A 21396-nucleotide genomic window follows, 5' to 3' on the forward strand; every position below is an offset into this window, starting at 1 on the left:
CCTGGCACTGCCTTTCCAGAGCACTGATTAATCTTTTTAAAAAGAAAGACTCATTAAACATTTTGTCACATGAGACACTCAGCTGTTTAGAGTCCATACTGGGCAAATTCCTTTACTTCTCATTAGTTTCTCTGTCTTGAAAACAGGGATGGAGTCTCAAATCACCTCTGAAAAATACTTTGAAACGTGTGCATGCAAAGCACTTGAGGAGAGTTTAGGGATTATTATTAAAGCTTCCTGGAATGGCAAGAAAGTTAAGCTGGCTTCAGGAACAGCACACACTGATTTCCTTTAGCTTGCAGGTTCGAAACCTGAGCATTTTAGTGAACAAACCAAAACGAAGGACTGGAAGGTTTCCCAGCACAGATACATGGGGGAAATTGGCTGCTTCCTACTGTTTATATAAGTAATTTCTTTTGGTCAATCAAATTGCTGGCTGGGTTGCACAGTGCTAGCTTGGTGTTGATAGCCTGCAGCTTTGTTACTTCTGAGTAACTTTAATGGAGCACTTTGCTTTCCCACAGGGGATACTTCACCAGAAGGGCTCCAGGACATCCCTCTGCCCAACCCAAATATTAGCTTTCACTTGTGGACGGATGAAGACCAGCTTTGTGAGTGTGCTTAAATGAATAAAATGGAACAACGCAGTGCTTAAGTTGTAGACGTGTTTGCCAAATAGTAAAAATGTTAATTTGCTTAGATCATTTGGAGATGCTCTAGACCCGGGGTTCCCAAAGGTTTTATGCTGTAGCCTGGCAAACTGTGGCCCAGCAGTCACAGCCGACCATGGCCAGAATTTCTGTCCAGAAGACAGATAAGGACACCCCCACCCCTCAGATGGGCCAAACCCTGCACTGCCGTGGGCCCTGAGAAAGCAGCCATGGCCTCTCCACACGACTCTGGGGGGCCATTTGCCAGTCCACGGCCACTCCCAGTCTGGCAACTGACCATGCTATGGACCAGAGCCCGGCACCGGGCCGTGGCCCAGGGATTGAGAGCCTGTGCTCTAGACTTCCTCTGGAGGTCCCATCAAGTGTGTATGCAATGGCCCATGTGCCTGAACTGGAGGCAAATTGCATTTCTGCTGTTTTCAAGCCAGGAAGTTGGTGGTATACAGTGTCCTCCTCACGCTGCTTTACCTGTGGTAAAGTAGGTTGTTTTAGATGCTTCTGACATTTTGCTTGGTAGTTGTGCATGAAGGTTGTTTCTGAAGCTTTGAAGAACAGGTTAGAACAGGCCTTTTAGGAACACTTCTCTAGAATGATTTAGACAGCGAGGATCCTGCCTTGAGCAGGGGGTTGGACTAGATGACCTTCTGAAGTCCCTTCCAACAGAGACATAGCTAGGCAGTTCCATACTCAGGGCAGTCCCAGTGCACAGGGTAGTGCCAACTGCTGTGGTACTGATGGAGGTGGCATGGCCAGCAGGTATTTTTGTGTCCCCCTCTCCCCGACAAAGGCAGTAGGGCTGCTTCCTCAGCTTCTAACAGGCATTCATTTAAAGGCACTATGGGATCTCATTTCCAATTCCAACAATCTCACCTCTTGCTATGCCACAAATGCATGCCAGGAGGTGCAACTGTTGAACCAGAGATCAGATCCCAAATGTGCCCCCTTCACCAGCAGTCTGGTGCATTCCTGTGGCTGGGAGTGCCAATCTGCTGATCAGCTCTCCCAGCCTGACAAGCACACTGGAGTCTTGAAGGGCTCCAAGGAGCTCCTGAGGCTGGGAGCACCCATCAGCTGACTGGTGTTCCTAACCACAAGAGTGCACTGGAGCCCTTCAAGACTCTTGTGCACTCTCAAGACTGAAGCACTGACTTAGATGGGGTGCTAAAATGACAGCCACCTGAGGAGTCTGTGCCACAGCAGCAGGTAGACACCACAATGCTGGAAAGTCTAGGGGCACCATAGAGGCAGACAATGAAACTGCAACAGCAGTTGGGGGTCTTTGAAGGTGCTGATAGACCTGCAGTTCCCCACTGTAACTCATGGTGCTTTACCAGAAGTGCCATGAGTTACAGCAATCCTCCCCCACAACCCCCCCAACAGAATTTACTGTTGGGTCTGGGGAGTTGGGGGATCAAGCTCCAATTTGGAGCAATCAAGCTCCAGTTTGGAGCAGCTGTATGACTGCAGCCTCTCTCTCCCCTAGCCCTGCCCCCACCCACCCTACCCAGCTCCAGCAGCTCTGGTGCTGTCTTCAGGATGGGAGGTGGGGAAGGGAGCTCAGTCTGGTGTTTGTCCAGCCTGCATTAAAGGGTGGATTGGTTGGGTAAGAATAAGGAAAAGGTTGTCTATGCAGCAAGGTAAAAGTCCTGGATGGGGCTATTTGCTGTGCAGGCCTTAGAAGGTTGCTGGTTCATCAGTTTGGACTAATATTGAATTGTGCTTGTGCTTGACCAATAGACATGCCCCTGGCAAAAAAGACTGGGTGTTGATAGGAGCTTCACTGATGCACTACCCAGTAGGTTGGACTAACAACTTACACAATAGCAGCACAATTGAGACAAAGGAGGCGTCCAGTGCTGGGGTTTAGAAGTGTCCTTGTTGGTCATTTGTAACAGGGGGCCGTCTCGCGGCTGATTTCACAGTAGCGCACCCACCTGTTTCTGGGCTAACCGCCTGCCTTCTCGCCCACCACGCCTGGTTGCTAATTATTTAACTGATGTTAGTAAAGCAGGAGGCTGCCAATTTCTTGCCCCGATGCCAGGGGGCACTATCTGTGGCTCCATTCCTCCCCTACAGCCCAAGCCTCGCAGAAGGCATCCAGATGTTATCCATATCACCTGCCCCACACTGGGCCCCAGAATCCTACTAGTTGAACCCCACTTAGATCCCTCCATTCAGGCAGCCTATTCTTCCTTCATTCCTGGCTGCATAGCTCCCTAAGCTGCTCCTCTTTATGGGTGTGGTCCCCCACCCCCCCGCGACCTTTGGCTCTACTAGCCCTGGCCCACCTCCAGGCCAGTCGGAGCCCCAGGCCCTCGGCTCTGGGCAACCCTTGTGGTGGGCCCCCAGCCCTTTGACCCTTCTGATCCTGGCCCCAGCATGGACCAGTAAGAGGATGTCCAGACAGGTGTGAGTCTATGGCCCCACTCTCTCTCTCTGGGGGTGCACCTTCCAGACCCTACAAGGGGGTAACCCACCCGGTTGTGGGGGCTGGGGTTAAGGCACCCCGACCCACGTTTCACTGAGGTGGTAACTGGCCTGGCATTTCCTGGGGGCTCCTGTGCCACTGAGAGCCACACCAGGCCACCCACTCCCAGCAGGTGCAGTTTTAGGTTGTTTCCAGGACCAGGAGCCTCCTGACCATCCCCTACAGCTCCTTCCTTAACTCCAGATGATACCTGCAGCCAGGCAGTGTTGCTGCCTGGCCTTCCAGAAGCAAAGTCCTGTTTATATGGGCAGCCCTGAATCCAAAATGGCTGCCCTCATCAGGCACCTGCCAGCTGCTGTCTTCTGGCCCTTAAAGTGGCAGGCACCAACAGTGCCCAGCCACATCATTGGTTATATTTGATATGAGAGTCAGACTGTGCTTGGGGAAAGTACCTGGGTAGGACAGCAATGGAAAGCTGCAGACAGCACTTAGCTGTACTGTCAGAAGCAGTTAAATGTCCAGGACAAAATAGCAGGGACAGCAAACAGATCAGCACTGAGGTGCATTGACAGACCTGTCTAGGGGCAGCTTGGGTGACCTTCACCTGTATGATGTCTGTTGGTGCTGCAGTGAGTTTTGTATCTTTCTTTTGGTCTCTTTTTTCACAGTTGCTGAAATCACAGACCAGGTTTGAAAATCAGGGAGGTGATGAGATTAACATTCATTGAAATGAAATTTCTGCAGACTGGGAGACAAATATGCCAAGTATTTGGCCTGATTTAGAGCCTGTTGGAATTGATAGAAAGGCTCCTGAGGACTTTAGTGGGCGCTGGATTAGGACCAGCAAGCCTATAATTTGGCCTCTGAGCCATATTTAGGTGCCTATATGAGAGGTCTAAGTTTCAGAGTTGCTGAGTCCCCTCGGTTCCCACTGACTTTGGGCAAAGTGCTAATACCAGGTCCCCATGCAAGGATGAACCTCACCTAGTATGTCCATGGTCTTTGCCACTCATGGGATTTTTTTTCTCTCACACAGGGAAGGAGCTTGTGCTGTTTGTCCGTCCCCTGTCACAGACCTGTGAACAGGACTGTCTGAGCCAGGAGCTAGACAACTTTGAAATACAAGACATTGTGACAGGGTGTGAGTGCTGTGAGCAGACTCGGTTCTCTGTGCTATCCAATGACAGTGGGATTGAACGGGACTTGCCACCAGTGGGTGAAGAGCCTCCTCCTCATTGCAGTGCTGAGGTTGAGCACTCCCGGCTCCAGAGAAAAGGTGGCATTAAAAAAAAGGGATCTCCTTTGGAGGCCATGGCCTACCTGCAGGCCAGCTGCAATGGCCCAGGAGTAAAGCATTCTGGAAAAATGCACACAAAGTCTGGCAGCAACATGGAGTCTATGTCTTCTCTCCAGAGACTGCACACCGCCCGAATTGTAGTTTTGGGGGATGACAGAATATTGGGGCGACTGGCCCAAGCCTTTCACTCTCTGAGGTAAATAGTGGCATCTGTTCTTTGGTGTATGTATGAAGAGGCATTCTCAGGGGTGGCTAATTTTGGAGAGGACCACCCTGGATAGCTTTACAGCATGGGTTTTATCTACTAAGCCATGCAGGTAACAAGGGAAAGGGGAAAAGGAGCCTAGAGTGGAAGAAGGGAAATTTAAGGTGCTCAGATCTTTGAGGAAAAAATCAGAACTTTCCATTGTAAATCTCCTGTCCCACATTTTTTTAAGCAGTTGTATTCATAGATGTCTATGTCAGGGTTGTTCGAATGTCAATCTGCAGGCTGCCTACACTGCAAGTGGGTGGTAAGTGCAGCTTGGAGGGGGTGGGAGGTGCTGCTTGCATGGGTGGGGGGAAGAGAGAGGGGACCTGGGCTGCCTGTGCTGCAGGGGTTACAAAAAAAAAAGTGTGGCAACAAGGGTAGGGGGAGCCAAGCTCCTCATACTGTGTGCATGGCAAGGGGCAAGGTAGGCAGTGCTGGGCAGCCTGGCTACCCCACTTCTCAGCTGTGTGTGCAGCATGCACAGCACTCACCCTTCTCTCAGCTCTGTGTGCTACATGGGGAGAACCGGCTGGCTGTGCTGTTTGAGCAGGGAGGGGCTGTCTGTGCAGTGCACAGCTGGGAGAGGGGGAGAGCTGGGCTCCCATCCTGTGAGCATGCAACCCCATGTGAGTGATTGCATCACTGAACCAGTGTCAGAAAAGCAGCAGTGCATTCAGCCTCTCACTAGGACCTGATTGGAAAGGGAATGCATGTACACGCCAAGTCCAGGACTTTTCTGTTCTGGGGCAACTTGTCCAGGGACAAATTCAACATCTGTTCCTAGCCTTAGTACCTCTATCAGAACGCAGCTGTGGACTCCCAGCATCTCCTTCACCAGAACCAGCAAACAGGGTGGTTGCTTTTGTGGTTATTGAATGATGTAACTTTTTTAAAGTGTTTTTTTCATTTCAAGGAAACGAGAAACCAGGCGAGTCTTTTTGACCCCACGACTGAACCTGCAGTTCTATTACATCCCTGTTGTAGAGGGCCAGCAAAGCACATGGCCCACTGAAGTGAGTATTTATGTGGCAGGGACTGTGCTCTCTCTCTTTACTCAGAGTGTCACTGTGGGGCTGTCAAGAGCCAGGGTTCAGACTGAGCTAATGTGAGTGTTTGTCTGAGGAATCACTAGTTTTTATAGAAACTAAGATCTGATGTTGTCTAGCCCATATGGCTCTAAAAAAATTGTTTTCCCCAAACCCCTGTACCCATCTCCTTGAAACTTAGCAGGCTTTGTGGCCTCTGCAGGGGCTACCATCCCTGCAGTTTTCACCCCGCTGCTCCTTAACACACACAGGGTCATTTATGTCATGAGTTTTGCTTGTCCGCAGCTTGCGGTGCAGTTTCCTCCAAACCCCTGCACCTATCTCCTTGAAACTTAGCAGGCTTCATGGCCTCACCAGGGGCTACCACCCCACAGTTTTGACCCCACCGTGGCTTAACACATACACGACATGAATTTTGTTTTCAAGAATTTGGGGTGCAGTTTCCCCCAGACCACTACTCCTATCTCTTTGAAACTTGGCAGGCTTTATGGCAAGCTGCATCCCCTTAGGGAAGCTGTATCCCCTTACTCTGCCTCTGTCTCATGTATTAAATGGTAGCTTTTTATTTTTATTATTATTATGATTATGTAACAATGATGCCTGGGAGACTTGGTCACAAACCAGGATCCCATTGTACTAGGCATTGTACATACACAGCACAAAAGGCAGTGCTGGCACCAAAGAACCTAATCTAATGATCCCCCTGTCTGTAAAAATCCTTGAAATGAAAAGTGACATAAACAGAATTGCTTATTGAAGGCTGGGTCCTGCAATGAGCTCCACCAGGCAATGAGTTCCATAGAGCCCTGTGTCCTGAAAGACTCCATTCAGAGGTGCAGGGCATCACAGAGTTTGCCTGTGGCACAGGGACAGCCACCTGTACGTGCTGATGTGCTCCAAACCTGGAAATTCACTGGAGACCAACAGTGTGAGAGCTGGTACAAAGGAATGCTCTTGAGCAAGCTTCAGATTAGGAACATATTTCCTGGCATGGAAGAGCAGAGCATACTTGGGGCCTCTCCTGGCTGGGACATGCTGTCACTAAGGTGTAGAGAAGCTTAGGTGTGTTTGCCTTATGTCTTTCTGCATGGAGCTCATTTGTGAGAAAAGGCTCTGTGTTAGCTTGGAGCCTGGGCTGTTGTGGGTTCGTGGCTATCATTAGAAGCCAATAAACAATTATCACCACAAATAGTTTAACTTTGTCCTGGTACTGGCAGTAAATCTTAGCTAAATGTCCATTTTCTATTATCAGTTAATCACTTGTATTCTTTATTCTCCTACCTGTAGAGGAAGCAGGATAAGAGCAAAGCTTTCTAAATCAGGTGTGAAATGCAGAGGTCTCTAGCTGCTCCTGTTAAACTCACAGGTGGTGCTTCAATCTTGCCCTCTTCTTCCCTTCCTTCCTACCCCTCCAGCCCCCACCAAATGCACAGCAAATGAGCAGAGGGGAAGCAAGGATAATAAACAGATGCCGGAAAAAAATCCAAGGCATGTCCAAGTATCCCATCTTATCAGTGTATGTAGAAAGAAAAACACAGGTACTAGGGTAGCCAGGAATAACACAAAAACAGTTAGACCAAATACTGGAGTAGAGTCTATGCTGATGCTTGATATCACTGTGTATTTTCCCAGATCCTCAAGACACAGATGCAAGTTTTGTTAACAGTGTAATTAAATACATTTCCTTTGCTTCCGGTGTTTTAACCTTTGCCTTTAGGGATATTATTCCATGTAGAACAAGCGAAAAATAAGGGACTGACCATCCTGTGCTGTGGGTTTCTTCTCCAGGAACACGCCATGCCTAGCCAGATACAGCTCTGTGAAGTGGCTGGGTACCTTGGGAGAGCTGACCCGTGGTACGAGAACAACATCAACACTCTGTGTCACATGATCCCCAAGCTGGCAACTATGGTATGAAGAGAAATCCCTCTTGTTGTGCACAGTTCATGTTGATCAGGTTTTTGATATTTTTATTCTCTGATTATTCAAAGGGCAATCATACAGAGCTGTCAAATGGTAGTGGGGAGGAGTTGGAAATGGTATACATTTATATTACTGCTACCCTAGCAGCAGTATCTGTGCCAGTTCACCACACTGGAACAGCCTTTCTTTGATCAGAAGACTCTTACAAATTTAAAAACCCGAGTGTAGAGAAAGTACAATGCAAAAAGGCATTTGCTAAAAAGAGACATTTCACTAGGCAGGTTTTTCAAACTATTTAGAGACTGTCATTCTGAGCAACTGCTCCTATTAATGGCAGAGGGCAGGCCTTTTTCTCCCCCATGGGATCCAACTGATCCTTCTAGAGCAGTAGGCAACCCTCGGCACAGGTGCCAGAGCATGGCACACAAAGGCATTTTGGGGCAAGCGCCTCGGGGCAGGTGGCAGGAAAAGGACCAGGGCTGTGCTGCCCCAACAAGGACTGGGCTCCCCCACCATCTGCCTCTGGCACACCAACATCTTACAAGTCGAAGTTGTAGGTGTTTGGCATTCTACCCAAAAATGTTGCCAACCCCCTTTCTAGAGAAATCAAGCACAATCAGTATATGGTCGTTTCATCCCTGGTAACTTATCTAAAAGATAGTGAGAATCAGAGTGATAATTTCAAAGAAATGACTGCAGCTGATATGTGATTTCCCTGCAGCCGTCTTCACCAAGCAAACATCTTGTGACGAATACCTTCATTATTGATGTAATGTCTTACTACATACGCATGGGCATCCAGCCAGTGTGTTTCCAGGTCTACTCTGTTAAGGTCAGTGCCTCATTTCTGTACATTTAGTTAATACGCTAGCGGCTGCCAGCAGTCCAAAATTACCTTGCCGTTCATAGCCCCGTTGTAGTGAAGAGTATTAGCTTTGCTATCCAATCCCTATTCTGCTCTGTGTGTTAGTAGTCCCAGTGATTTCTCAGAACTGATACGGAGGGACAGCTGGAACTATCTGGTTCCAGAACCATGCAAAAGAGCTGATTCCACATGATTTTGGCACTGGGCATAAATCAGTGCCAGGTTCCCTATTTAATTGGATTCAGGTTTGCAGGCAAGAGATGTAAAAAAACCCAAACCTGTTCTGTGTTTTAGATTTTCTGAAACAGGGAATCAGGTGATTCTTGGGTGGTTTTACCACCCTCTGTTTACTCTCTGCAAGGTTGTGGGATTTCCTGAAATCTCATTTATTTCCTGTTAGCTTTTTTGTGAAGCAGAATTTGAGTCAAACCTGCCATTTGTCATGAGACCAAAGCAATTAGCAAAGAACAGTAATGAGACCACCAGCAGGCAATGATCCCAGGGTCTTTAGGACCAAAGCTCCTGTGCGACTTATTTTAGTGGCGCTAAAGGATTAGATTCTTCTCAGCTAGGGACAGACATTCAGAAAGCTGGAGCCTGATTCAACCTTTGCAAGTTAGTCTAACCCGCCTAGGCTGAACCAGTTTGTAACATGCTCTCTGGACTGAGACAATGTGGGCAGGCCCCTGCATTTTTTTTCAGTGCGGGCAGACCCCACGGCCAGCAACTGAATAAGCCCCTTCCTGCCAGGAGGGGCTTGCCCCAAGTGCAGAGAGAGGCCGCTCTACTGCAGCAGGGTCTGCCCTGTGGGGCCTGCCTAGCCCAGCCACTGCTTGCCTTATGCCCAGAGACAGTTCCCTGCCAGCTGGAGGGGGCTCATTCAGCTGCTGTGTCCAAGCACAGGGCAGCTGTGGCCCAGCTGGGCAGGCCTGGCTGCTGTGCAAGCAGCCTCTCTCTGTGCTTTGGGCAAGCATCTCCTGGCAGAAAGGGGCTTATTCAGCTGCTGGCTGCAGGATCTGCCTGGCCAAGCCACAGCTGAAGTTTGGGGGCAATTAGTGGGGGCTGAATAAACCCCCTCAGTGTCTTGCTCTGGCACAAAATGAGCAGCGGGGGCCAGCCCTGCCCCCGCCTGGCAGCTGGAGTGGTGAGTGGCCGATGGGCAGGAGCCCATCACAGCTTCCTGGCGGGGCTGGCAGAGCAGCTGCGGAGCATGGCGGCACTGCAGGGGCTCGCAGGACTCTGGCCCCAGAACCTGGCGCTGCCACGTGCAGCCTGAGCCCACAGCGCAGCCCCTTGCCGGGAAGGGGCTTGCTCTCGCCCACAGTGTGAGAGGGGCTGCTGTCTTCAGTAAGGGCTCTGCCCCTCCCCCTGCAGCAGTGGGGAGGGGGCAAGGCCAGGCAAGGCCCCTGGGGAGGGCAGGGACAAGTTCATTCATCCGGCAAAGGGGAAAGCTGGAGGTCTATTCTGGCCAGAGAGCCACCCAGCTGCCAGTGGGGTAGAGGGGAAACTAACTCTGCTCCCTACCCCGCTATGCCTCAGGCCCCGCTCCTGCAGCAGCAAGGGTGGGTGGTGCGGGCAGACCCGGCTCGGGTCCCTGCTGATGGTAGAGGGAGGGAGAATTAAATAGCCCTCTGGCCAACCCCTGCCAGGTCCCAGCTCAGGCTGGAGCAGAAAGCCCCACCCTGAGAGCATGCTGGGATGCTGGGGGTCTCTGATTTAACTCAGACCAGCAAAGGGTCTGGGACAGACATTGCATAAACCGGTTTGAGCCAAATCAGTTAAGTCTGATACTACATTCAACCAGGTTTATCTCAAACCAGTTTCAGCCATTTTCAAACTGGTTTACGTGCACTGAATGTCTGTTCTGTTACAGCTTTAAACCAGTGTCTGATCACTTAAACCAGTTCATGTATAATCTCTGTCCCCAGCCCTCGTGTCTCTACACCACATTCAATTATTTTATTACACATGCTTGTGCTGATTTATTGCACTTTGTGAGGTCTTTCACGTGCCTTCAAGCAGTGGGCGCTGCAGCAGCTGTTGCATAGTTTGAGGCTCTGTGCCATGGTCACAGGTGGTTGAACCAGTGGTATAGCCCCACTTCTTCATTGCCACCTTTGCTGTGGTTCATCAGCCCCTGGTCGGTAAGGACTCAGCTGCTGAAATGTTCATTCTTTTTCACTGTTGAGTATTATCCTCAGCCTCTACGTCCACATCTGTAGTCGCGTCTCCTTGGGTGTGGCATTGAGAGTTTGGGTGCTGGTGAGGAAGTTCCTGTATGACTTGAGACCTTTGTGTGCTGTGGGATGGTTGTACAGCAGGTGTCTCGCATCTTCAGTTTGTCTCAGTCATTCTATCGTGCTGGCCACTGCTCTTCTGATGGCAGGCAGAGTGATACCAGCCTGGTGGGCTCCAGGCATCCTGTGATGCATCAGCAGCTACCATTCAGAATGGGGTCAAGGCGCTTCATATGTACAGATCTCTCCTATGCAGGGCATGCATACTCAGTAGAGGAGAAGCTGAGAACCAGAGCAGTGGTTCAGATGGTTGACAGGCTAGCTCCCCATTCTCAGTTGTTGAGTTTGTACAAAATGTTGTTACGAGCGCTCACCTTTGCTTTTGTCTTCATGATTTGTTCTTTGTATGAGAGGGTTCAATCGAAGGTGACTCCAAGGTAAACTGGATTGGCACAGTGGGATAGTGGGGTTCTGGACCATGTAATGTTGAGCTGGCAGTTGGCCTTATGGTTTTCCACATGGGTTCCTATCAGCAGAGAGAGAGGTTTGAAGCTTTTTGGGGCAGGTGGATCTTTCCCTGGCTTTAGAAGCACCACTACCTGAGCATGTTGCCATATCTTTGGACATTTTTCACTGGCTGTGCATGAGTTGTATAGGCAGAGGAGCCATTCTCAAGTCTGGGGTCTGAATTGCTTGATTTGTTCGGTAAGTATGTCATTAAGGTGAGCTGCTTCCTGGTCATCGGTGCTTTAATACCAGCATTCATCTCCGTCATTAAGAAGGGGCTTGTAAAATCCAGGTCTTTGAGGTACTTGTACCTTTTTAGTCTGGGGGGGCGGTGTTTGTTTTTGGTCTTTTTCCACTGAAGAATGTCTGGTGGGCAATTTGACCAGCAGTGACATTTATGATGTTGATCTACCTTTCTGGGTTGTTGCTTAGTGTGTGTATTGTTGGCTATGCCTTTTTACTATTAAGCATCATATCAATTGCCTCCATCAGAATCTGCCAGGATTTCCGGCATTCTTCTGTGATGGCTAACATAAGCTCCGCACCTGTAGTGGTGGTGGTTGCAGAAAAAGGGTCTAGTTCATACTGTCATCTGTTGCCTTCATGTAGGCCAGTGGTTGGCAGAGTAAAGCCTGGGAAGTTATTCATGCAGCAGCCCCGTGGGATGTTCATCCTTGCAGATTTCTGTACAGCTCTTATGAATTGGTCATAGTTCTTAGGCAGTGCTTTGATGGTTTTGACTGTGATATCAAGTTATTCTGAAAAGCCTTTCCAGTTTGCCTTTTAAAGGTTGAAACATCCAGAAAATGTGACTGTTACAGGTGTTACTGTGGCTTTGACCTGAATGCCAACTGGCTGATGTTAGGAATGTGGGGTAAGGTCTAATACAATTTTATTACTTAGCCCAGTGATGGTGTTGCTGGTAAATGTAAGGTCTGGGTTGTATCCTCGTTTCCAGCAGCCACTGTTAAATCATTTTGGTAGCTTTGGGTCATGGACTAGATCTATCTAATGAAGAAGCTGATAAGGGGCTACCTTCTGTGTACCAGCCCAGAAAGGGACAAGTATCCCACCTTGTCAGTGCATGACAAGACTTCCTATTTCTCTTTTAACACTGATTTGCCCTAAACTCTGCTCCTCGATGCTTTATGACTGATGATTTTGTTATTTTTACATTTCTTTTTGTTCCATAATATTTCTGCTCTATGATAGATTTAAAAAACTCCAGACAAATAAAAGAGGGAGAAATTCAGCTACCAAAAGAACAGGAACAGGTTCCAGGCCTGATTTTTAAAGACGAGCAACTAACCTATCCATAAACCCTGAACTCACTCTGGACATGATCCTGCTTCCACAGGGTCAAATTTTCATGTAGATTAGGGCCTCTTTACAACTGTCTGCCCATGAAAAGAAGCTTGAAATCGGTGTCTCTTTCTGTGAAAGGATTTAAGCTGACAGACTCAAGTGTAAGTCAAAAGTGACACCCAGTGGTGAGGTGCATAGTGCACCAAGGGAAATGCCATTTGCATCTATGTGCAACTCTGTCTCCTGTATTTGGATGCTCCTGACCCTTCTGGGAGAGGATGGGAAATGTTGAGAGAGAAGTACCAGAAGCAGGATATTCCATCTCCTCTGTCAATAAGGAGATGTGGATGAACTCAGTTCATTCTTCATGATGTAGCCTTTGTCTCTATCCAGTTGTTTCCCATGTAAGGCCACAGTCTCCTCCTTGTGACAGCAGAAGTGGTTGCTGCACAAATATTGGTCATGTCTCAAATTGGAGAACAATCAGGATCTGGTCTTAGAGAAGTTTTTTTGTCTTTCAGATTGTCTTCAGTGACATAGCTCGGGAGCCAACAGAGGATGTGTTTGTCACTGAGCTAAGTGTAAAAGTACAAGATTACAACCCCACCAGAGGTACATTTTTGGGTTTTGGTGTTTCCTTGGCCACCACAAATCCCTTCTAATCTGGGCTTGTCACTCTCTCATAAGCTTTCCCTGTGCATGATCAAGCTCATCGTAGTTACCAAGGAGGTAAAAGATGTAGAATGGGGCAATAAATTGGTAGTTTCTGAGGATTTCAGGTAGTGTTCAGGTCTTCTTCTGATGACATAGGCCAGAACTCACATTAAACTCACACTAACACTATCACTAAAACTGATAAAAGGGCTAGCTTTTCAAGGCCCAAATCAGGGCTGCCCAGAACAGGTAGCAAATGTAGTGTAGTGATGCCAGTGTGGAGTGCAGTACCCTCTCCGGCACCACAGAATAAGATATGTGGATGCAACTCAAGACAGGATACAAGTAGAACCATGATTCTTCCAGTAGCTAGCCCCCAGTCTATGTAGGGGCTTTACAGATAATGACAAATGCCTCCATTTGCTCTTGGAAGCACACAAATAACCAATGTAGAGCTTACTGACTGGTCATGATATATGACCTTACTGCCTCATCCCAGAAGGTGAAACTTCCAAGTATTTCCATGCACAACATGGAATTTGAAAAATGCAGCTTTTTAAAAGAGGAGGCAATTGAAAAAATGTTTGCAAAAGATTTTCCTTGTGACTCAGTCTGCTTTCAGAAATTGCCAACAGATGAGGTCAGGGACTATATCTATGAAAACTTCTTGGCTTCTAATTCTACCTTTAGATGTATGCTATAGTGGAAAGGGCATGAGCTAACTCCCATTAAAGTCAATGTGAAGCTTTTCATGGGAGTTGGATATGTACAGTTAGGACTAGATCCCATTTTACTTCACCAAATAGCATTTATATTCAGTTTGCAGTTTTACAGTAGGTGCAGTATGGATGCACAAGCATCCCCATGCACGGAGGCCAGGCAGGTGCACAACACTGTAACCTTTCCCAGATACATGTTTAGGTCCTAAAACTGCAGCTGGCAAAAACCCATGGTGGAAGCTGAGCAATTGCACCTTGCATTTCATAATCATTGGATACAGTGGATGAAAAGTGGGAGCAAGGGTCCAAAATAGAACCAGCGGTCTGTCCTACTTAGGGCAGTGACCACCTCACCGAGCTACACACCAGCTATCTTCTTTGCTTCCTCCTGGCCACACCTATATTCCTCTCCTGGCTGCCCAGCTTCAAGTGGAGGGCTGGAGAGAGTACTGATTAGAACACAAGAATGTAAGAACTGCCTGGTATCCTGTATCACACAGTGGCAGAGTGGATGCTAGAAGGGAGAATGAGCAAGGAATGTCCAGGGTGGTTCCCCTGTTCCTCTCCCACTTGCAGCCTCCAGCCTATAAGGTCTAGGAAATTTTGATTTAGAGGCTGTACCTCTAACTCAATAGCTACTGATGTATCTTTACTCCAGGAATTTGTCCAAACCCTTTTCAAATCTAGTTAAACTCTCAGCATCCACAGCATCATGTAGCAATGCATTCCACACTTGAATTATGTGCTGTGTGAAAAAGAACTTCTTTTGGTTAGTTTCAAACTTGCTACCTCCTAGTTTTTTCATTTTATGACCCCAGATTAATGGCTAGCTTGTGGTTTTGTGGTTAGGGACCAGTGCTGGAAAGCACAAGATGCTGTTTCAAACTCTTTCTGGGGACCTAAAACCTGGGTCTCCCACTTTCTAGGAGAGTGCCTTAATCAGGCTGTTGGGCTAATACATGGGAGAGCTGCCCTCATCCTCCACCATTTGTTTCTAACAGGCAGGTGTCCACAAGATTCGGTTTCTCTAGCAGATGAAATAGAACGGTAAATTGTGTGTAATTACCAAAAATTCTAATATAATAAAAGCCTCTGTCTGTCCATAACACTTTATTCACACTCTGGTTGTCTCGGCAGCCAATCACAATGCTGACAGAAACAACCAATAAGAGTTTTCCAAGACAGTTCTGGAGTGGGGTAGAGTGAGGAAGCGAGGCCAGCTCTGCTGGCCTAACCCCTACCCCCTGCAGCCCTGCTCTCTGGAGGTGGCAGCAGCATGAGCTGCTGTGGGAAACAGAGGGGATGGCAGGGCAAGTCCCCCCCTTCTTCCCACCACTCCTGGGAGGCGGTGGCAGTGCTCTGTCCCCCCCATCCCATCATTCCTGATGGGCAATTGTCTAGTAGTACAGAAGATGCTAGGTAAGTGTCATCTGGTTGTGTAAAGTGAAATAAGATCTGTCTCTTGCTGAACAATGTGTGCTATTCATTCCTGTTGATTTCCCTATTCCAGACTTAGTGCTGGCAAGGAAGAAGACAATGCTGGAAGGTCCTGGGGCAGATATTACAGCAAAGTATAGAAAGGTAAGACAGGGCTTTTAGAAGCATGCAACACCTCACTGTTCATAGGACTCCTTTTGACCTAACTGGTAGGAAGGAGCTCCCTTTAGGCAAGAACTATAGAGTGGACTCCCAAGTTAAGAAAAAACTGCTATTGCTTTGGTTAACAAGAACATGCTCACATTGCTTCAGGAGTGCACTCTTGGGAAGGAGGTTGAGAAGTTATCTATTCCATTCCCCTGTCCCAAGGAAACTAGACCTAAACCTGCACTGATATGTTTTTCTAACCTGTCTGTAAAGTGCCCTAATGATGGAAATTCCACAGCCTCCAAGGTAAAATACCCCACTTCTGAACTATCCTTGTGGTTAGAAAAAATGTCCAAATGTCTGATCTAAGTCTGACAATTTGGTGTGGGGGAGGAGCAAAATGATGACTTATTGTTGACCATGTCCAGGTAACATGCTAAAACTGTTTTTTATTAAAAAAGGTCCTTATTTTTTGGTCTAGAAAAGGCTTAAAAGCCCAATCAGGCATCCTTAGGTAGATTTTGTAGTCCTTTTACTCAGTGAGTTGTCGTATCATTGAAGTCGATGGTTAACTGGAGGTTGATTTGAGTATTCAGATACATGCCCAATTCCCTTTCTTGCTTGAGCAGCTTAGAATCTGTTTTTTGTTAATGAGGCTCTTTGGGTATTTTACATTTTCTACCCTTTTGCCCTCCATTTGGATGAGTTTTCCCTAGTCCTAGTCTGTGCTCTTTTCTCTAACCGAGAAGGTTTGCATAAGGGCATAGACAGATGAACACACATCCCAGTGTAATTTGCCATGGATTTGAATACCCATTACAATGAGATCAGGAATAGGGAGACATCTAGCTATCCCTGGGTATCTCACACAGTAGGGATATATGAGCTGAGAGGAGAGTGAGAGAGATTGAAAACAAACCTACCCTCACCCAATGTGTGCTCCATGTGTCAGGCACTAATTTGTTTCTCTTAAGACATAACACATTTCTCATGATGAAGTGTAATGGTGTTAATGGGCCTTTTCTGCAGGTTTTGCTGAGTAGTCGGGGGAAAGAATTGGGTGTCTCACTGAGATCTACTGGCTTGGTAATGAAAGCCATTCCGCCTGATGAAGCTGAAGGTAAGACTCCTCTTTGTGGGTCTCTGAGGACATCTGTTTTTTCCTACCTGTTCAGTGTTATTGGGATTCTTGAGCAGGACTTTGAAGAAGCTGAAGTGACAAGTTGCAAAAGAATCTCCCTGAAATTGCTCAATACATGTTAGTATTAGATTATGGAGCTTAATCATTGTTATATGAATATCCATATGCAGCACACATGATCAGTATAGCTTGAAGTCGTTCATCTCCTATGTTCCTATCTCCCAAGTATCATGTTCATGTTTTAAGCCTTCCAATAACTGAGGATACAACATAACTGTAGTCTGGACTCACCTGCATGGTTTTTTTTTTTTTATTTATATTCCATGTATCCTGTGTGTGCACTGACCAAGGTATCATAGATTCCCATCTCTCATATAAACCAAGGTCAGGAAGAGAGAGAGAGACACTTTTGGAGACTGGGCTTCCTAGTTAAATTTGGCTCAGTTTTCCCTCTAGCTCTCCAGGGCTTATGATAACATTTATTTTAGTTCACATTCAAACAGCCCCTGAGTGTTGCTTTCAGCGGAGACAAAAATTCAAGGCACTACATTCAAGTTCTATCTACTTTTGGGTTGAAGCGCAGAATCCTTGGACAGCTGAAGCCAAACATGGTCCTGAACTAGCATGGGACCTATGAATAATGATATAGGAGTAGGAAGAGCCTAGGGTTCAAACTGCCTGGGGTAACGTTTGGGGTTACTGCAGAGGCCTCACTCTCAGCCTTACCTCGTGTAGGGAACTGGCATTGCTCTCCATTTCCATTTGGGGTGATGGGAAAGATGGAAAGAAGGATTAGTAATGGAGAGTCCCAGGAGATAGACTGAAACTGGGATTTGCAGTTTACACAATTCATCACCAGAGTGCCATGATTAAGTGTGCAAATACCTGCTTCCACAAACCCAGAGATTTCAAATAGGAATCCATAGTGTCCAAAACATTCTGATGTATTGCAGTTTTCTGAATTCTCTGCAACAGAAGAGCTGCTCTTTTTTTCTGTATTCAAAGAAGTGAGTGAAAGCTAACAGTTGGCATTTTCCTAGGGGTGCCTTGAGCCTAATAAAGGGTGCCTTGAGTCTAGAAAAGTTGAGGACTGCTGATCTAACACCTCAATTCTGTTGCAGATCTGCTGTGCTTGAATGTGTATATTACTGAAGTCATCAAAACCAGCAACCTTTCAGGAAGATCATTTTCCGTAAGTATCTGTGACAGCTTGGGGAGTAAGAGTCTGTAACAATGTCAAGCCTGCGCTTGGATGAGAGCCCTTAAGGGAAACTGCAAGTTGCTGCAGGGAGCGGAGGAAGGAGGACCAACAAACACAGTCACTAAAACATGTCACAAGGGTCCATCCACTCAGCAGAATAAGAGCGGTAAAAGAGGAAGAGATTATCCTGAGCTGCCCTTCTTTTCCATAATGGATCCACGAGGAATATAGGGTAGGACTTGGACAGCCTGACCCCTTGAACTCCATCAAACCTAACATACTCCTTATTATCACCCCTGAGGTTACCCAAAGTAACAAGCACTCCATTACTTATGGTCATTTGAAAGAAATGCTATAAATGGAAAATGTTAAATAGCAGCATGTTAATAGAGATTTCTCTTATTCTTTACTCTCTTACTCTTTACTACAAAACAAAATAAAATAAACCCTCCTATTGCTCTATAGAAGGAGAACAGGACTGTTGTGTAGGGTTGGTTAGAAAATGTTTTCAGATTTTTTCCCCCAAAGGGAAATTAAAGTTGTTTTTGTTGTTGAAAAATCCAAGCAATTCAACCTTTTCTCTTGAAATATCCAAGCAAGTCTCTTTTTCTTGCCCCTCAGCACTGCCTGGGTGGACCCTTCCTTGCATTAGCATCTTTGTTTAGCAAGACCTGACACTGAGATCACGAGCTCTGCTATATTTTAGGACGCAGAGGACAAACTTTTGAGTGGAGATACAAGATGTAACTCTTGTTTATATTAACCCCCCCTCTACATCATTCTGGTTGTGAGCATAAATTTGCCTTTATTTTAAGACCTTTTTGGACCTGCCAGAGCACTGCAAACAGGTCTTGGTGTAACTGTGATTTGGATCCTTTCCAGCCAAAAAAACAACAGTAGAAGCAGTACAGACCTGCAGAGCTGATGGGGTCACCTCAGAGGTGAGCCTGACACTAGACACTGGCAGTAAAGCTTAGATGAAAGTGTTGTCCATTGTGGACTGCTTTGCAGAGCTGTAGCACCCCCTCCCCTCCTCTCCTCAGTTAATCCCATTTTGTTGCCTGTTTCTGTCTGCCACTACTGACGCACAAGCATCTTTGACGCACTCTAGCTCCAGCTGAAACCCCAGGGAGATCTCTTCGGAGGCCTCTCCAGCTCCAGTGAGCTAATCCTCAAAGACACATGTGTTGAGATTAAGGCTGTATGCAAAACATTTTCATTTGGTAGGAACAAAAATAAGAAGCAGTGACTCAAACAACTTTAACAACCAGCATTTAAAGCTAAACATGCATGACCTGGGATTGCTAACTCAGTCAGAAGCAGGTCATGTTTCTCTGTCATTTCCTCCCATGCATAGCTTCCCTAATGAGATGATGTGCTGTATCTCTAAGAGGCTTAGCACACATTGTATGGCCACTTTGGTATGTGTAGAAGGGTGACTATGGTGACTATAAGCCAGAGGTGTCAAACTTGTTTGAGTTGGTGGGCTGGATTCCAGTCAGGAGCTTTTTGTAGGTCAGATAATCCACCTCCAGATCCAGTTTGTGGGGCTTCTTGTCAGAGCTGCCCAAGCTGCTGTTAGCATGGCCAGTACATGGAAGTTAATGCTACTGCCACTCATCCGGTTTGCATGAAGAACAGCAATCATATACTATAAATTTGGTGGCAGGGGTATAGTATTGACCCCCTGGGGATTGGCTGTGTTGACACAGTAGCTCTGAGATCTGCAGCAAGATGTTTTTCAGCCTAGATCTGGATGTGAATTGTCTGGACAGGGAAGCACCATAGGCAGGACGGCACACATGCATGGGCTGGATCTAGCCTGTGGGCTGTATGTATGACACCCTTGCATTAAGCCAACTGTGTGTTCTTTTAATTATGGGTTACTTTAGTGTTATCTTGGACAACACTGGGACCTGCATAAATAACAGCGGTCTCTCAGGATGCCTTTGTCTGCAGTGTTGTTTGAATCTCAGCAGTATTATAAGCTACATTCTCAGTGTGCCCTGTCTGCTTCCAGTCTCATCTCCAGCACAACCTCCAAGTCAGAGTTTGCAAGGGAGTTCCCCTGACATCCCCTGTGCAGCCTTTCCCTGTGTGAGAGGAATCCTCCACTAGTGCATGTAGTGGGATTAGGTTCTTTCACACCACTGGGGCACAGAGGAGCAGGAGTGGGGTGAGGGTCTCAACCCCAGAATCCAACACTAGCAATCTCTTGTAAGGCTGCTGAAGTAATTCAACGTGCGAGGAGACTTTAGACAGTGGGCTTTTTAACACTAATTTCATGTTCCTTGTTTCATGGGCACATTTAAAGGGGCCTGGGTTTTTTCTTTTTTTCCAGAGAGATTGAGCAGCTGCAGCTCCCACTAATTTCACCAGGAACTGTGAGTGCCCAGCACACTGGAAAATCATGTCCCTTTAAGTTGTGTCAAATTAGGTACCCAAAATCACTGGTTGCTTCTGCAAATATTGGCACGTTTATATGGGAAGGAAAAGGAAGAAGCTAGCTTTCCATTTCAGCTGTCATGTCTTGTCTTCCAAGGTCAAAAAAATACACATTCACCCATAAATATACATGCTGTCTCACACAATCCCTCTCCTGCCAGTCTGAGGAAGGGAAGTTAAAAATTCATTGGTTTTTTTCCCCCTCTGTTGTAGTTTATGACAAACAAGATCAGAATGCACAGTATCAAAGTCAGCAGCATGGATCAAAAGACCTTCACACTGTGCCTGGACAAAGACTTCAGAAGAATCTATAGGAATGTAGTCAGGTGAGGTCACTTTGCTGTAAAGCTTTTAGCAAGCAATGATTTAAAATGATAGACTTTCCTTTCACAGGACTCCTCAAGGCAGAACCAGACACTTTGCCTGATTACAAAAGGTGCAACTGGAGGTCTGGAGAGATGGGTTCTGCTCCTGATTCTTTTAATGATTTGATGAGAGACTCTTGACTAGTTTATATTGCCTACCGGTGTGAGTTTATTTGGGTGAAAGATGGAGGTAGAGGGGGTGAAAAATGTGGACAATGCTGTGCCATTTCTGTAAAGTGTTTTAAGAGCTGTGTGAGGAAATAACTATTTCCTTATGATGATGATGATAACTATTATTAATAATAATTTAGTGGCCACTGATGCTTTCCAATGTGGATTATAAAATGCTGTTTGAAACCGTGTTAAAAAGATTAGCTAGAGGGGCACCCAAGTTAATTCCCCCAGCACAGTGAAGCATGGTTAAAGGACATGCACTGATAATAACAGATGCATTACCAGTTCTGTGGAAGATCTTTGAGGCCTCTGCAGAGGCAGTAGAAAAGATGACATTATTCCCTTCTCAAAGCAAGGATGTTGACAGGGTGAGCCATCAGCTCAATGGAAGATATTTCCTATTAATGCAATTCCTCAAGAATTTATAGGCTGGCTGAGAGTTTTATATATGGACTCAACTAACATACCTTAATTAGGCTGGATATTAGGGAAAGCTTTCTAATGGGAAGAGTGGTTAAGCACTGGGGCAGATTACTTGGGGAGCCTGTGGAATCTCCAGCAAGAAAAGATTAAGAAAAGGTTGA

General features: G+C 46.7%; 1 protein-coding gene across 3 annotated transcripts in view; it reads left to right on the forward strand.

Annotated features, from left to right (window-relative positions):
* PIK3R6 (phosphoinositide-3-kinase regulatory subunit 6) overlaps positions 1-21396 on the forward strand; it is a 73441-nt gene that overhangs the window by 47129 nt on the left and 4916 nt on the right. For all 3 annotated transcript variants that reach the window (XM_019542768.1, XM_019542769.1, XM_019542770.1), the window contains exons 10-19: positions 525-611; positions 4136-4592; positions 5560-5659; positions 7481-7603; positions 8337-8447; positions 13051-13141; positions 15413-15483; positions 16516-16606; positions 17749-17819; positions 20487-20599. In XM_019542768.1, the coding sequence (XP_019398313.1) occupies positions 525-611; positions 4136-4592; positions 5560-5659; positions 7481-7603; positions 8337-8447; positions 13051-13141; positions 15413-15483; positions 16516-16606; positions 17749-17819; positions 20487-20599 (1315 nt within the window). The remainder of the gene's footprint in view (positions 1-524; positions 612-4135; positions 4593-5559; positions 5660-7480; positions 7604-8336; positions 8448-13050; positions 13142-15412; positions 15484-16515; positions 16607-17748; positions 17820-20486; positions 20600-21396) is intronic.

The sequence above is a fragment of the Crocodylus porosus genome, unplaced genomic scaffold (assembly GCF_001723895.1).
Source record: "Crocodylus porosus isolate Cpor-Errol unplaced genomic scaffold, CroPor_comp1, whole genome shotgun sequence".
Lineage (NCBI taxonomy): Eukaryota > Metazoa > Chordata > Crocodylia > Crocodylidae > Crocodylus > Crocodylus porosus.